General features: G+C 51.8%; 1 protein-coding gene across 3 annotated transcripts in view; it reads left to right on the top strand.

Moving 5' to 3' along the window:
• Rgs10 (regulator of G protein signaling 10) overlaps positions 1-15,200 on the top strand; it is a 34,178-nt gene extending 18,978 nt beyond the window's left edge. For 2 of the 3 annotated variants that reach the window (XR_007343193.1, XR_007343191.1), the window contains 3 exons: positions 2,360-2,503; positions 11,582-12,375; positions 14,655-14,719. Coding sequence is in view for 1 of the 3 variants with exons in the window: in XM_015498320.2 (XP_015353806.1) it covers positions 2,360-2,503; positions 14,655-14,801 (291 nt within the window). In the remaining 2 variants the exon portion in view is untranslated. Of the gene's footprint in view, positions 1-2,359; positions 2,504-11,581; positions 12,376-14,654 lie in introns of all 3 variants that reach the window. The other variant, XM_015498320.2, reaches the window with a different exon arrangement.
• Positions 15,201-17,313: the final 2,113 nt, after the last annotated feature.

The raw sequence follows: 17,313 nt of genomic DNA, 5'->3' as shown, positions 1-17,313 counted from the left end.
CCGGGACCCCCTGAGACCTAGGAGGGGCGGCTGGTGGGAGAGGTGAGTCTGGGTCCTGGGGCTTGTATACCTGTAGACCTGCCACCTGTTTCCTGCCCTGTGGCCTGCTGCCCCCACCTCAATCTCAGGCCGCTCATTACCCGGCTCTTTCTTGAACTACTTAAGAGAGCCTGGATTCCCATGGGCAGTGTGTGCGCATGTGTGCATGTGTGTGCTATGGTGTGTGTGTGAGTGTTCTAGGGAAGGGAAGGCCTTCTGCCCACAGGGCTCTGCATGGAGTTAGCTAATCTGACAGGCTGAAATTCTACTTTTGTGAAGTAGCTGTAAAACAGGAAGTGGTTTTCCAAAAATGTTCCTTCCTGACAGGGCAGGGGGTGGTGGGAGGAAGACTCTTGGCTCCATAGAGAGGATGGGTCTTTGAGAGGTGCAGAGTACAAAGTGCTGCTCCCCTGGGCCTCGCTGATGATCCCCAGACCTGTCCTTGGAACATCCATATTTACCTTAAGAGGCTCCTTGTCCCTGAGTTTGACATCAACTGGTTGTTTATGTTGATAGTCAAGAAAGAACAGACTCCAGGACTTGGGGGGGTCGACCCCCACCCAGGCCGTCTTCCTGTAAGCACTGGCGAGGCTCGCTTTCCCAGGGGACCCTGGTCAAGCCGCAGCCTAGTGGGGTCTTCTAGTCTCTGGAACCACAAAAGTTCTTTCCCCCCTGTTTTTAAGCATCAGTTTTAGAACACTTTGGGCGGTTTCCATAAGACCAGAAGGTTTTCAGAGCCTAGAATTTTCTAAGCCAAGCTCCATAGCGTACTCAGAGCCCCAGAAGGCTCTCTGGAGAGAAAGGCAGATTTCCAGGCCGCCCCCCCCAGCCCCCTCGCCTCCCTCGGCAAATCGGAGCTGAGAGGCTGCAGTTCAGAGCCCTTTCTGGGGGCCTTCTCCACAGGGTATGGTGATGACTTACTTGTGATGTTTGGAGAAATGCCTGTCTTAGCTGCAGGTGAGGCAGGGGCACAGGAAGTCTCCTTTCTCTCAAAGAAAATAGACCTCTCAGGGGAAGTCCACAGGTCTGCAGCCCCAACACGAGGCACATTGTTTTGAAGACAAAGTGCTCACCGTGAAGCCGGGCTCCTTCCCATGGGGGTACGTTCCACTCCCACCCCAGCTGGGTTTGGGTGCAGCCACAGTGCTGATGGGTGGGCATCTTGTCGTCTCTGCTGCCTGACCTCCTCAGGGCTCGGCTTCCTGGCAGGACTGCACTGGGACTTCAGGGGGGCCGTGAGCGGGCACAGCCTGCCCCGGAGGCTGTCAGGCTGCACCTGCAGAGGTCGCTGTGCTTCTTAGGCAGAGAACTGGGTGGAACTGAAGGCTTTGGAGCCGTGTCCTGAGCCTGCTGCACCCGTCACCTGTCCTGGCCCTGTCCTCATCAGGAGAGGGGCTTACGGGAAATGGCACTTTGCTGGGTGTTCAGGGAACTGAGGAAATGGGAGTCACCTAGAAGGTGTCTGTACCCTATAGAGCAGGTGCTGGCTGGATCCCTGGTGGGCATGTGAACTAGGTTTACCTTGACCTCCTTATTTCAGTGCTGGGGATTAAACCCAGGGCTCACGCATATTAAGCACGTGCTCTACCACTGAGCTACACCCTCGGCCCTTGACTTCTTTCATTGTGGTAAAATATACCTAGTAGGAAGCTCACCATTTTGACCATTTTCAGTGTCTCACTATACCTTTCAAAACATTTAAAGGGTGCACCTCAGTGGAATTGAGTACATTCGTAGTGTTGTACTAGTGTCACCACTGTGTAGTTCCAGAACTCTTTTTTATCACCAGACAGAAACACCATTCTCATCAAGCGGTCCTCTCTCTTTCTTCCTTCTCCCAACACGTGGTGACCACTAATCTTTCTGTCTCTGGATTCACCTATTCTGCACAGTTCATGTGAATGGAATCATATGGTGCATATCTTCCTGTATCTGGTTTCTTTCACTTAGCATAATGTTTTCAAGGTTTATTCGTTCATTGGAGTATATATCAGTGCTTCATTCCTTCTTGTGACTTAATAAGATCCCCAGGAGCTCTTAATTTGGAGGATGTATCCCAGGTCCTGAATGGTAGTGAGGGCTCACTCTGGGCCAGGGTACTTTCTCATCATTTCTGAGTGGTTAGTGGAGATGCGGCCACAGACACACAAGTAGGGTGGAGGGTGGGGCTGGACGCCATGAGCCCACTTGGGGATCCTGAGTGGCAGCTAGAGCTCCCAAGGCTGCAACTGCTCTGAGCCTGGCCATAGGGCAGAGTAGGGGCTCAGGCAGGGAAGGGCTGTGTCTGCAGGTAACGGACAGCCCCCTCTGTCTCCTCCAGATGCAGGAAAAGGCCAAGGAGATCTACGTGACCTTTCTGTCCAACAAGGCCTCATCCCAAGTCAATGTGGAGGGGCAGTCTCGGCTCAACGAAAAGATCCTGGAAGAACCACATCCTCTGATGTTCCAGAAACTCCAGGACCAGGTAATCCGACTTCCCTGACGGCACCTTGGTTTAAAAACCCACATTCAATCCAGGCTGGAGGATTCAGTGCAGCACCAAACGTCAGGCTCCCAGGAAACTCTCATCCCCTTGGGCAGGCTGAAGCGCCCCGAGCGGCCCTGGCTGGTGAAGGGTCAGGACTGACCTGTGGGACGCTCCCTCGAGCTCCGTTTCCTCTTAGTCTGCACACTGTTTGAACCAGCAGGGTTTTCTGTGCCTCCTCAACCCAGATGAGAAGGGAGGCTGGGGCTGTTTGAGGAACCCACACTGAACAAGCAGCATGTGGTAACTGCGACAGGACAAACTGGGACATCTGGAAGGCAAGTGCAAAGCCTCCAAGTGGCAGGGCACCTGCTGACGTTGTGTGCAAACATCCAAACTGCTGATGGCCCCGTGCTGTAAGCTGGTTTAGAATGTAGCTCCTGGGTCATAATGACAAAGTGGACATTTGGCAGCATATTCCACTTAAAACAGGAAAAATTAGGCTTAAAAACGGACCTATAAATGGGTAAACTTTAAGTGTTCTGGCAGATTTTTTTTGCAAGAAATCTAAGTGGTAACAGATAAGGGGATGGGATCGTAGATAGGAATCTACAGGTGAGACTGTTCATATCATGCTTCCTTGCTCTGAAGTGTTCTAACCACACCACGGACAGACCAGTTTCACACTCCTGCTGGCCCATCCTTACTGAGGAAGAAAAGGTCTTACTTACCTGGCAGCAACGGGTGGGGACCAGCTTCCAGCTTAGCTCAGCAAGCCCAGAATCACCTGAAGGATGTGTTAAAACAGACGCACCCCCCACCCCCTCTCCCCGGTTAGCATGCAGCTATGAGGGTTCCATAAGGCAGGGACTAGCTCCCCATGAGTTCCCAGGGTGAGTTCATGCTGCAAGCCTGGGGCTACACTTTGAGAACCATGGACCCTGTGTGTTGCTTGGCCTTTTTTGATCATGTGCTGTGTGCCCAGAGCCCTCACAGGAAGAAAATAAAAATGTAAGAAGTAATTTGAAAATGTTTTCCAGTTGACACAATGCTAAGTGTGAATTCCATACAGATTTTGAATCAGATTGGAGTGTTGAAAAAATTCCAGTCCTCCTGGGAGTCTTATTGAAGGCCTCCTGGAGATGGTGGTTTGAGGCCTTTGGGAAGGATGCTGCGGACATGAATTTGTGGAGGGAAAGGAAGTGCAATGTACGGTGGCCACGTGGAAATATCCGCCCCACTCTGGACCTCAGCATCTTTTATGAGCTTCCTACAGTACTTTATTTTTTATTTTATTATAATTAATTTGTGTGTGTGTTTGTGGTACTAGGGATTGAACCCAAAGGCTGTACCACTGACCTACATCTCCAGCCCTTTGTTATTTTTTTATTTTGAGACGGTGGGTCTTGTTACATTGTTGAGGTTAGCCTCAAACTTGGATCCTCCTGTCTCAGCCTCCTGAGTCACTGGGATTACAGGCAAATGCTATTCCTAAAGTGCTTTAAAGAGCAGCCAGGGTTGAGTACCTGGGCTGGCCCCTGTGTTCTAGATATTCTTAATAATAGCAGTACCTGTGATTTAGGAGCTGTCCCTTGAGCCTGATGCCTCCCTTGGCAAGTATCAGCTCGTCTAAGCTCCAGTGAGAAGTATTGTTTCCATTTTGCTGATGAGAAGAACAAGGCTCGGGGAGAACCAATAGTCAGTTAGTTGAACGTCACTTGAGCAGTAGAAGGTGCCGGAGGCTGGATTCACTCTCATCCACCTGCCTTCCAAGGCCTGTGTTGGTCTCCCAGCTCCTGGGCAGCCTCTCATTGCTGCTCAGAGGCCCCTGAGGCCCTGGAGCAGAGCAGGTGGAAAGACTGTGGGGGCACGGGCTGAGCAAGGCAGGAGCAAGAGGAGAGGGGCTGATGGGACTCTGTGGTGGCACCCGGGCTCCCAGATATCCAGCTCTCCTGGGAGATGTCCAGTGGAGCCCTGTGACCCACACACACCCCAGCAGAGGCAGCCACTGGGGGCTCAACTGCCACAGAAAAGAGGAACATGGGGGAGAGAGGATTTTTTTTTTTAACTTTTCATTTTGTGGTACTGGGGATTGAACCCAGAGGTCCTCTACCACCAAGCCACAAGCCATACCCCCATCCCCTCTTTAAAATGTTCTTTTTGGGGGGTTCAAGATAGTGTTGCTAAGTAGCTGAGGCTTGCCTTAGACTTGTGATCCTCCTGCTTGAGTTGCTGGAATTGCAGGCCAAAGAAAAGCTTGAAAAAATAACTTTTATCCACCTAATTTCGTAACTCATGCATGCTCAACCAAAGAAACTGGACACTAACCCTGTCGTGGCTCCATACCTGGAGATAATGACTAGATAACATTTGCCCTCTAGATGGTCCATCTTTTCCCCCATATAGATCCACAAATGTGCACTGCAGAATGAACGTGGCATCATGCGGTTCAACTGTTGAATGTAAAGAAAGTTCATTCACATCCTCTGGTTCAAAATGATTTACCTGGGGGCTGGGGGTAGAGCTCAGTTGGTAGAGTGCTTGCCTTGCATGCCCAGGCCCTGGGTTCAATCCCCAGCAACAACAACAACAACAAAAAGATCTACCTGGGAGGGAGAAAGAGGCACTAACCGTCCTCCTAAGGCACAGTTGGTGCTACTCCAGGACCTCGGGTGTACCAGAACCCATGTGCTCAGGTCCCTGATGGCCATGGTGTGTATTTGCGTTAACTGCACACATCTTCCTGTATGCTTTGAGTCATCTCTAGGTCACTTATAACAGCGAATGTGTGAATCACTGTCACGCTGTGTCTCTTAGGGAGGAAGGACAAGGAGGAGGAGCCTGCACGCGTCTGGCACAAATGCGTTTTTATTTTTCTGAATATTTTTGTTCTGCGGTTGGTTGAATCCGCGGGTGCGGAATCTGCGGATGCGGGGGGCTGATTGGGAATTCCCAGCAAGTCCCTGGGAAGGGCCTCTGGGTTCTGTTTCACTTTGGGAAACTGCCTGTCAGGGGCCTGGCTGCCCCCTGGGAGAATGCGCCTCAGCACCGTCTGCGACTTTCTTCCCAGAGGCTCCCTCGAGGGCCCTGTTTTCCCAAGTGAAGGAGACGAAAGGTGTGGGAAACATGGCTGGGACCCAGGAGTTCACAGAGCACTGCTCGGCTTCACAGGGCTCCTAGCCCCCTGGCCAGGGGAGCCCCAGGTGCCCGGGGCTGCGGTAGAGTAGTGGGAGTAGTGGGTGGGAAAAGCCTCCCTGAGGCCCGGGGCCTCTGCGTCCTGCTCAAGGCCTCTGGCTTGTGTTCAGGTCCCGCTGACTCGTGGTTCACAGTCCTCCCAGGTTTGTTCTTGGGAGAGGCTGTCAAGGGTCCGCAGAGGCTGTGGAACAGTGGGCAGTGGGAACGGTGATTACCAGCCAGCAGGGAGACGGAAAGCGATACTACACACAAAACCACAGCACGGCGGTCGGGGGCCAGAGCATGTGGGAGCCCACGATGCCACACACCACACTGTGGCCTCCCTGGGCTTGGGAGGGTGATGTGATCAGGGAGCCTCCTGACCCCAAACCATCAAGAAGAGTCAAATGATGGTCAGTGTACTGTGTGAGGAATGTGGTGTACAGTTTAATAAGCATTTCATCAAAAGCAACATCTTAGAGGATGTTTGGGGTTTAAAACTTGGTTACATGGAAAATTCATGTGAGCAGAGAGAGAGTGCTCTGATTTAACTCGCAAACTTGGCTGGTCATACGCCCCACCCTGCTGGCTAAGCTGGGAGAGACAGGAGGTGGGCTGCAGCCCTCTCTTTGGTACTTCAGCCCAGAGGTGAAGGCTGCTCTGGACACCTACCAAGGGTTGGTTTCATCAGTGAATTTCAGTTCTTTATGGGTCTTCCCCCCACCCCCCACCTTTCTTTCTTTTAAAGATCCACTGCTGCAAGGTGGTTCTGCTTCGATTCTGGCTCTTTCTAGTTTGTGGATTTGTTCTTCCATTCCTTCCTTTATGCTGCCAATATTGACTGAGGTCCTACTACATAGCAGGGACTGAGCTAAGGGCTGCATGAGCAGTCAGGAACTCAGCTCCTATCCATCCACGACTACAGAAAGGGACAAACGTGAAGAAGGAAATGCAGTCGCCAAGAGATGGCCAGGAATGGCAAGGAGGGGCTGCTCTGAGCCTGCTGGTCCCTGGAGAGACCACTAAGACCTGAAAGACAGGGAGGCAGGATTTCCCAGGATGAGGCAAGACCCTGAGGCAGGCTGCTGGGTATGGTGGGGACATTCGTGTGTTGGGTACAGCAAGAGATGGGGATGGAAGCTGAGTTGGGAGGGCTTGGACCCATCAGGCTGCCATTTACTTGTGGGGATTTTGAATGGTGGTTATTTATAGGATGGGCCAGTTGGACTAATAGGGTTTGATTCTCTTGAAAGCTGTGCCCCTTGGCTGCACAGGAGAGAGCAGATGACTCAGTGTAGAGCTGTTTCTTTTTCTAGAAAGCCAACTCTGAACTTTGACCTCCTGACCAAGACTCACTGTTTGAATTGGGTGGCCTGGGGCTCAGGCCACCTCCCCCACAAGGGCTTGTCACTTCCCAGACGCTGAGCTCAGATTCACCATCATGTGTCTTAGGTTGGCCCTCAACACCAGAGAGGGAAGAGGTGGCTCATAGCCAGTCCTGCCCCTGGCCCCGGGTTCTGTTTCTTTGTGACGCTTTCGTGTCCCTGCCTGTGATATGGGGCTTCGGTAGCCCTGCTGCCTCCCTGAGCTGTCCAGTAAAGCAGTCGACCATGCCACACCTCAGTCCTGTCTTCGCCCCTGGTAGTCACAGCCTCGTTTCCTTGGTCTGAGCTCCCCTCCCCCAGCTTCTTTGACTTCAGGATTTAGCAGCTGTTTGAACTTGGACAAGATGCTTCTCCTCTCTGTGCCTTGATTTCCTCATTGATGGAACCGGGGATCCAATAAGGTGGTTTGAGGTGCAGTGTGGCCTGTCTGTGGGCGCTTCCTTCAGTGCCTGGCTGCGTCCAGCCCTCTGTGACGGTCACTGTGTGTCCCCTGCACTGTACTGTCAAGCTGAACTTAAGGTGAGTGTGTGGTTCTTAACTGGGGGCGATTTTGCTGATGTGGGCCAGTGTCTGGAGACATTTTGGTTGTCACGACTGGGACACAGGTGCTACTGGCATCTAGGGACAGAGGCCTGGACTGCTGCTTAATACCCTGCAGCGCACAGGATGGGCCCCCAAGACAGAATTCTGTGCTCCATAATGTGGACAGGGCAATCCCGGCTCCACGTGACTTCTCCACACGTGGCAGGGTGCCGTACCCTCCCTCAGCCTCAGGTCCCACCTGAAAAGCAGCAACAATGTTCACATGGTTGTTTTTTTCTTAAGTACTGGGGATTAAACAGGGGTTTAACCACTGAGCCACATCCCCAGATCTTTTTTATTTTTTATTTAGAGACAGGGTCTCACTAAGTTGCTTAGGGCCTTGCTAAATCGCTGAGGCTGGCTTTGAACTTGCGATCTTCCTGCCTCAGCCTCCCGAGTGGCTGGGGTTAGAGGCGTGTGCCACCATGCCCCCAGCTCCACATTAGTTTTTGACACCTTGACAAGTTCCAGGAAGATGACAAGACTAAAACCCCTTCAGTTTCCACGGTGCTTTTGCAGGTGCATCTGTTTGGCCGTCAGGTGGTTTTGTGGAAGGAGGGACCTGGCACCTTGGCCTGCAGAGGAGGTAGTTCACAAGTTGGGGCTGCTGTGCCCAGCTCATTGTCATGAGAATGGGACCTCGAGCTCAGGGCCTCTGGCTCAGCTCTTCCTGTCACACTGCTTCCGTGACAGCCATTCCCCATGTAAAGCAGGAACCTTTGGAGACGTGGCTTCCCCTTGAGTTCTTATCTTTTCCCTCCTGTCCGAGGCACTGCCTCCCCATCATGGCTGCTGTAGGGTACTGTCTTTGGCATTTCGTGACCATCCTTCCCTCCTGCCATCCTGCCCACATTCCTCTCCCCTGCCGTCCAGTCCTCCTTCGCTCCAGCCGTGGCTGGTTCATAAGCATTTCCTTCACTTGCTGAGACTCTGGGAGTCGGCCACAGCGCAGGGGACAGACAGGCACCGTGGACTGCACTGAGGGCAGCAGTGTGTCCTGCTAACCGGCCTGGCTGGCAGCTCCTCAGAGGATGGAAGAGGCTGCCCAGGAGCCAGCGAGCAGGAACCCACTGAGCGTGAATCATCCTGTTACTGTGTCTCTGGGAATTTCAAACAAATTAATTTTTAAAATGAGTTTGAATTTTTACATCGGCACAGCATCGCTGTTAAGAAAGAAAAGAAAGTTCCTGCAACCCAGGAGAGTCCAATGCAAAGTGAAATCTTCCAGGCCCTGCCTCTCGCCACTCTCCCCACTAGCGGGAAGTCCTTTAGGTTGTCTGTCCTCAGGGTCGTGCCACAGCAAAGATGTAGAACAGAATTCTGCTCCAGCCAGTTTCTCAGCTCCAACTTATGCAGCTCTCTCCTCCAAAGCCCCGGGTTTGAATTTCACCGCACACCTGGGTCTGTTCCCCTGGAACCCATTGTGATTTATAGAGGCAGACAGGTCTGGTTCATTGCCAATGGCGGCTTGTAATCCTCACTTTCTTGGGCCATGTAGAAGGACGGCGCAGGTCTGGAGGGAGAGGGGTGCTCTTTCTTGTCCTGTGAACTTCAGGGACCCCTGGCCTGCATGCTGCTGGGCTGCCCTCCCTGGGCTTCAGGGCTGCTGCTGCTCTGGACCTGGAGGGTTGGGTGCGGACGGCTGTCTCAAGAGGAAGTCCTCACCCTCAGAGGCTGAAGAAAAACATTTAAAAGGCTTCGGTGAGATGCAGCGTTCCTGGCCACATCCTTGACAGACAAAGGAACGTGCCCCCCTTTGGGGCAGTGTCATCTCTCTGAATTTCCCTAGAACCACAAAGTGAGAAACAAATGCTTCCTTTTTTGGCATCGATAAGGAGGGGTGGAGCAGCTGGCAAGTGGGGTAGAAGAGGGGCTGCCTGGCCTGCAGGGTCATCTGGGGGCCACTTCCCCCAGCCCCGAGCAGGACCTCAGCCTGAGCTCCCCTGCTTGACTGTGGCCCCTGCTCCCAGGCTGAGGTGGTGGCCAGAGCTGAGATTCAGATCATCCCTGCCTGGTGGTGCAGGAAGACATTTGTTACCAAAGATCAGACCAAGCCCAGAAATGGGTGTTTTTCCAGTGTGCTCAGCTGGAAAACAGCTTGTGGTTTTCCCTTCAAATGGAAGAAAAGGTGGCTCCTGCATCTACGTGGTCCTGTGCCTCCTGAGAGCTGGGGCGTGCAGGAGAGCATTTGAAATGCTTTTAGATTTTTCTTAGAACTTGAAAATGGCGTGCAGGGGAGAACGAGGGAGAACAGGTGCTGGAAGAGCACTTAACTCTCCTTCCAGGGACCAAAGGCAAAGATAAAATGCCTTTTCTCTAAGTAAATGCCCAACCTGTCACTGGGCTTTGAATTTGAGTATCTTGACTCCAGGAAAAGGTGAACAGCCTGCCCCACGTGCAGGGCTCTGCTCCTACAGGCCTGGGGCATTTCCATCTCTCGCAGGGGCTCTCAGACTCTGTGCATGCCCAGCCCCCTCTCGAGTTCTGATTCCACCCTGGCCTGTTGTCCGTCTCTGGCGGGCATGTCTACAGCGAGGAATGCTGTCCAGCACTACAGAACTGTGCACACGTGCCTGCCCTGGTGCTTGGGGACAAGGGCCGGCCTGAGCTGTCTGACTCGTTCGCAGTCTGTGTCTGCTCTCGACCTCCTGCAGCACCTGCTCCTGCCTCAGGGAGGGAGAGCGGTCTTCATCTTGGGGTGGGCAGTCCCTGTTTGTGCCTCTCCTGTGCAATCTTCGGGTCCCCAGTTGATTCTGTCAATCATGCCAGGCGCACAGGTAGAGGGGCTTCCTCCTTTCTACTTCCTGTCTGTTCACTTGGCTGGGAAAGTAAGTCTGTAGTCTTGGTATGGGGGAGAGAGGACACATTCTAGAACTTTAACTGCTTAATTTGCATACAAAAACTAGACCAAATTTTCGAAGCAAATATGAAATCCTTCTTAAAAAAAAAAAAAACTTTGTGCATTGAAGGATTATTTTTTTTTCCTTGTGTGGGTTGAAATAACCTGGCAGAGGGTTTTGAAGAGAAGGGAGATGCATTTTTCATTTAGGTCCTCTAATGTGCTTGTCTTCTGAGAGGTCTTAAAATATTTATTAGGCTTGACATACAGTGAATCAGAGCAGTGATGGAACGAACGCTGAGCCCCGTTCTCTGTTGACAGGGGTGGGGGAGGGTGGGGTGCTTCTGTGTTCAAGTCCTTTCCTGGCGCAGTCCATTTGGAATAGTCCAAGATGCACTGTGCTGAGATTGGGGTGGGTGTGGCACCTGGTGGGATAAGGACCCTGTGCTGGAAGAGTTGCCCTTGGGCAACTCTCTCTCCCCTCCCAGGCCCACCTCCAGCCGCCTGCAGGACTGGATCCCAAGGCCGTGCTGCTCAAGATTACACTGTAGGCATGCGGCTCACAGATGTGGAGCTGCCAGAATTTGGAACCTTTAAGCCACAGCTGTGTTGGCCAGGGCATGGGGTAGGCAGGGGCGGGGGAGATGCAGAGAGCAACTCAGCTGCCAACTTGAGTTTTCTGCTTCACTGGCTGCCTGTCCCTGGGACCCATCATCTGCTCTGACCCCGCTCCGATGCCTTCTGCCCACCTTGAGTCTCAGGCCAGACTGGTCTCCATTTTCTTCCCTGCAGACAGTTGAAGGATTCTTATCGTGTTTAGGTGCTGGTCACAGTTCACCCAGGGAAGCCAGCTCCCCACCAGAGTCCTGGTTTGGTAGAACCATCTGAGACCCTGAGGGCAGCTTTTTTCTGTATCTGAGCAGGACTGGGATGAGATGGGTCTGATGTTACTAGTGTCCTAGGGTGTGGTAACACGTGACCACAACCTGAGTGGCTTAAAACAGCAGCAACTTCTTTCAGGTCAGGAGGCTGGAAATCTGAAGTCAAGGTGTCGTCAGGGCTGTGCTCCTTCTGAGGGGCCTTCCTTGTGTCTTCCAGCTTGCAGATCGCCGTGGCTGCCAGCACACAGATCTCCACCTGTCTTCACATGGCCACCTCCCTGTGTGTCTCAGTGTGTCCTTTTCTGAAGAGGACACCAGTCCTTGGATGGGGACCCACCCTAAATGCAACGCGGCTTTATCATTGCATCCTTCACCAGCCCTATTTCCAAATAAAGTCACATTTTGAGATTCCAGGTGGACATACATTGGAGGGACATTCTTCAACCAGCTACTGACCTTTAAAGATATTTATTTTCCTCTTATGCACATGAACACACAGTTGAACATACCTGGGGTCATTGTTTTTAGATTTAATGTCATTGGTATTTAATATTCAGTCAGTTAACACTCATGGGTAGTTTTGCAAGCTCAATTCTTTTCAGACCTTATTTTTGATGACTGTGTATTCTACCATGGGAGTGGCCAGTGCCTGGTGGTGTGGGCTGGGGAGCTACCCAGCTAGAGTTGGCACCCCTCACATCCCTTGCTTACTGTTGAAATGTGGCCCCACCACCACCAGTTCATATGTTGAAGTCCTATCCCCCATTACTTTAGAATGTGACTGTATTTGGAGATGGCCCATAAGTGGGTGTAATTAAGTTAAATGAGGTCATTGGAGTGGACCCTAATCCAACCTGACTTGAGTGTTTATAAGAAGAGGAGATTCAGACCCAGACACATACAGGGGGATGACCATGTGAGGACGGAGAAAAGATGACCATCTACAACCCGGGAGAGAAGCTTCAGAAGAAACCATCCCTGTTGGCATTTGGACTTCTGGCCTTCAGAACTGTGAGAGACTGTGTGTAGTACTTGTTATAGCAGCCAGAGCTGACCCATACACTCACCATCAGGCAAAGTACTGAGCCCCAAGCCCCCATTTCCTTCTCCGTAAAATCAAGGTCCTTGAGAATGTCTGAGAGAACTCACGGTCCATTGCCTGGCGGTGGTCACGTCTTGGTAGTGTTGGTCCTGGCCTGGTTCACTTCATCAGCCTCTGCTGTGCACACTGGGTGGTTTCTGGTCACTCGTGGAAAAACATTTATTGGATCCCTTCATGGCCATTTGTCCTAAGATAAATAACAACGTGGTCTGTGGCTGGGTACACTGCCTTTTCTTGGGATTGATTTTTAGGCGCCTCTGTGTCCTCTTGGCTGTCTTGCTGAGTCCACAAGGAGCTCTGCGGTGGGAGTGGGAAGCTCCTAAGCCCATGCCTGGGAGGCCCATTGCTGGTGGGAGTGGGAAGCTGGCTCTGGACCCCATGTAGTGCCATCAGGCTGCTCACAGCCAGAAGGATGAGGCCAGTGGAAGCCACATCCTTTCCTTTTTAAAATCTGTCTAGGCCTCATGGCCACAGCTGCTTCCTGGTGAGTCTGTGGCACTGGGAGGTGGGGAGGCCCCGGGGCAGGTAGCCTCAGCCTGAAGGACTTCTGGGCTTGCTGGGGCATTTCACACCTGCCGCAGCAGGGAGTGGCCCTCAGGCCCTTTTGACATAGTTCCTGCCCCTTCCTGCTGAGCTGGCATCCAGGAGGGCTGGCGAGAGGGGACTGCGGCCTCTTGGGATCTCCTGGTGGCCGTTGCAGCATCTGAGCACCCTCTCAGCCAGGCAGCCTCCTGCCTCCCCGCCCTCCAGCCCTGGGTGCCTCCAGAGCAGCCCTTTTTCTGTTCTCCTTTGAAGTCTGAGCCTCAGAGCCACTACAGACAAACAGGATGTTCCTCTCCCACACACGGAGACTTCGTGTGTGGGAGAGGAGGTCACACCGCATCCTGCCCTGAGTGGTGGGTCCCATTCACTGTGGATCTGGGGGCGTGAGGGGATACAGGCTGCATGCCCCGGGAGCCTCACAAAGCCAGTTCCTTTAGTCACACTTTGAACATCTGTTCTGGACTTTCAACTTATAGGTATCTAGAAGGTCCCTCTGGGGACCCTGTGCCCAGCAAGGCTGAACAGGGCAGGTGGTGAGGGACAGTGACACCTGCTTTGCACGTTTGTGGGAGGCCGTGAAAGGGTAATGGCCTTCCTCATCTCAAGCCTCATCCCTGGCTAGGATTTTTGCATCTTCTGGGATTTTAAAAAATAGTTTCTCCAAACCTCAGCAAATCATAATCACACATAGGATTACAAGATTGCTTCAAAATAGATCAGTGCTCTAAAGAGCTTGGGCAAGGCTGGAAGGGCAGTTTAAAGAGCACCCAGCTTCCTTGAATCCTTCCTGGCCGTGGGCTGGACTTACTGCAGCATGACCTGGGTGGTTGGGTTCTCCTGCAGTTGCAGCCAACTTTGGAAAATGAAGGTATGAAGGCTGAAGGTTCCAGTTGTTTCCAAAGGCATTGCCCATCCCCCAAGTCGATGTTCTGAGGTCTTAGAATCCATCTGATATTTAGTTTACAAAACTCTGTGTTGACCGAGGGTGGGTTTAAAAGATGTCAGGATTTTACCACTCACTTGACAACCCCGCCTGACGGTGAGCAACCTTCTAGGCTCTTCTGAAACTTTCTGCTTGTTGGAGCCTGTGTTTGTGCTGAAAGAGAACGCACCTTGGGTGCACTGTGGATGTTTAGATCTCAGATGTCCTGAAAATTGACAGGTGAGGGAGGGAAATAAAGGGCGAGGGCTTTCTTAAAAAGAGATGGTCCATACAGAAGAAAAGGATTTGCTTTCCTTCCCTACCCACGCTGCAGGTGAGGAGGAGGACAGGCAGCCTGGGATTGGTTGCTGGGAGTTCTGTTCTGCTACCTCCAGCTCTTAGAGAAATGCATCCCTGTATTATCTCTCCAGATATAGTGGCAATTCTTAAAGGGCCCTTTCATACGAAGGTATGAATCAGTGCAGCGTGAATCTGTTCTGCCGTGCAAAATAAAGACATATTTGTTCATGTGACTCTCTAAGCTATATGTTCCATTGAAATGATTGCATAATGACCAGGAAATTTGCCTCATCTAGCGCATGCCTTACTTTAGCTTTCTTTGTGTATTCTTTGGCACACGGTAGGTATTTAATAAATATTTGATAGGATGATTCATGGCCTGGATTAGCTGCAGCCTTCAGACTCTTTCTCTTTCCTCCTCAGATCTTCAACCTCATGAAGTACGACAGCTACAGTCGCTTCTTAAAGTCTGACTTGTTTTTGAAATACAAACGAACCGAGGAAGAGGAGGAAGATGAACCCGATGCTCAAACTGCAGCTAAACGAGCTTCCAGAATTTATAACACATGAGCCCCGAAAAGCCAGGACTACCGCCCTCACCAAGCAAAGGGGCTTGCTCTCAGGACTCTGTGGGGTTATCATTGCTTTGTTATGTGCAAGGACTGAGATGTACAAAACCCTTCAATGGGGTGTGTGTATTTTATTAACTGCTTGACCAGTAAGTTTTGCATGATGGCTAATCTTACATAAAAATAGCTTTGAAGTTTCAGTTCACAAAACAAGCAAACAGAGGTTCCTTCCACACTGGACGCTTGGGACATTTAATAGCTTGATTAAACTTCACGTGAGGCCACAAGGTGAAACCTACAGCCACTTTTACCTTGTAAGTCTTTGCCCGGCCTCTGTGGCAAGGGATTGTGTGTGTCACCAGATTCACTTGCAAATTAACTCGAGCATGAATTCATGTGACATCAGGCTCCCAAGGCTGTTGTCTGTCAGTTGTCTTTTGAGTTCAGTTCTTCTTGAGAGCAAGTTCAGTGCTGGACAAAGAAAATGAGTCGCTGACAGCCTAAAGATTTGGGGAGTTGCGTGTGAGCAGCACTAAAGGGTTATTATTTCTTGTGCGTGGGTTGGTCTTGGTTTTGCTCGCAATCCGTGACATTTCATGCCACACAGATAAATAGTTCAGCTCAACAGAAATAAGATCTCACTTAACCAGGAAGGAAAAAAAGACAAATGGGAAATTGTTCAGGGTGCCCTTACCAACCCCAGGTGGTGGTGAACAGGACTATGGCATAGACGGGTCCTGATCATGGAGTTGGTAGGAATATACCCCTTCTCCCAGAGCCCGTGTGGGGACAAATCACAATCTTTCTCCTCTGCCTTTGCTGGACTTTTTTCCTCTGGCTTGAGACCTCAGGCAGGGAGTAGAGGTGCTGCTCCGAGCCTGCTTTTCTTGTTGGAGAGGCTGTGAATGGAGCATGGTGGGCCCAGTGTTCCCTGCCACCCCAGAGAATTCCTCCTCTACAGTGGAGCCCACCAAGTCCAAGCCAGGCTCGGTTCCCTTTACTTAAGGTCCCTGCCATCTGCAGGGCCTGCTGCTATTTCCCCAACGTGTTTGCCAAGCCTCAAACTCTGATTTGTACAAAGTAACCAGCCTCGGTTGCTTGTAAGCCTTCTAGGCATTTCCATTTGCAAAATTCCCTGATATTGCGGTGACTGTATAATTTATCAAACAGGACCTTTTGGAGAGAGAGGGGAGGTGAGTTCTATAATCTCCCTGGGATAATGCCCATTATAAACCATGAACTGGTTCTGTTCTGGATAAGCCAGTTTGTAGCCTCCCTACTGATGACCTTCCAACAGACAGTCCCCCACATTCCCTAGCCGGGTCGTCCGTCCACTATGGTTAGGTGCAGTCCTTCCATCTTGGGCCTGGGGGGAGGATGGCCTCTGGGAAACATTCACCACTGAGGACCAAGTAACCCCCCTGACTGTCCGTCAGAAGTAGCAAACATTGTCTCCGCTGCCTCAGAGCTTCCCAGACAGGACTCCTGCCTCTGCCTTCTCTGCCTGTCTGAGGACCTGGGCATGAGACAGGGATGCTGAGAAGGACACCCAAGGCTCCTGGACCAGAGAAATATGGTCACAGCCAAGCAGAATAGATGGGTGCATGCTCAGAGTGAAGATGCGAAACAACACGGCTTCTGCAGCTCGGCTTCCTCTGGATCGGGCAGAGTGTACGGGATGCGGATGTGCGCGGGGCATCCCACAGGTGCAGAGTGACGTGCGGCTGCAGGTGGCCCCCTTTGGGCTGGGAAGGGAGGTGGGCTGGAGGCCTCGCTCCGAGTTTCCCCCTTTCACCACTGGGTTCAGGGGCCCTTTTAGATGATGATCTTTTTATAAGGCCCTAGGTAAAGGAAACAGCCAGAAGGTTGTCTACCAAAGATATGCCACCCCTCCCTGACTTGCTCCTGCCCGAGCTCCTGTGTCTGTGCCACTCACGGAACTGAGGCATGTTCAGAGTTCAGAGTCCTGACACAGTCGCAAAAGGAAAATGGAAAAAGCACAGGGAATCCCTGCGGCCAGATGAACACCTCTCTCCAGCCCTTCACTTCCATCTTTCTGTCTGTCCGTCTGTTCTCTCATCCATCCATCCATCCGTCTTTACATTGGGTCTGCACTGGGTGAGGGATAGTGGTTTTTATTATTGATCAGGTCTAGTAAAGCCAACAGCTCAGGAGACGTTTTCCACTGAAAAGAGTCTGCTACGGTTCTGAAGAGGAGAAGGCATACTAGGTTGGGCAGGGTCACATGGGAGTGCACCAGGGTCTGTGAGAAGGCAGAAGGGCAAATCGTGAGCGGGAGCCTTCATTGTGGTTTTGTTGGCAGAGGCAAGATGGTCAGCAGGCTGATTGGCTAGTTTGCATCATTTCACTGGACTCTGGGATGTTTGGATTGTCCCCATTTGTCTGGTACCTGGCCCTGGGGTGATTAGGGCAGGTGAATAGGGGCCCAGAGCAGGAGAGCCTGGTAGGGAGGTGTCACATAAAGGTTATATGCTCTGGGTTGGCTGTGCCTG

Source organism: Marmota marmota, unplaced genomic scaffold, assembly GCF_001458135.2.
Source record: "Marmota marmota marmota unplaced genomic scaffold, marMar, whole genome shotgun sequence".
NCBI lineage: Eukaryota > Metazoa > Chordata > Mammalia > Rodentia > Sciuridae > Marmota > Marmota marmota.
The sequence above is the reverse complement of the archived record's forward strand: the minus strand, read 5'-3'. Positions and strand labels throughout refer to the sequence as shown.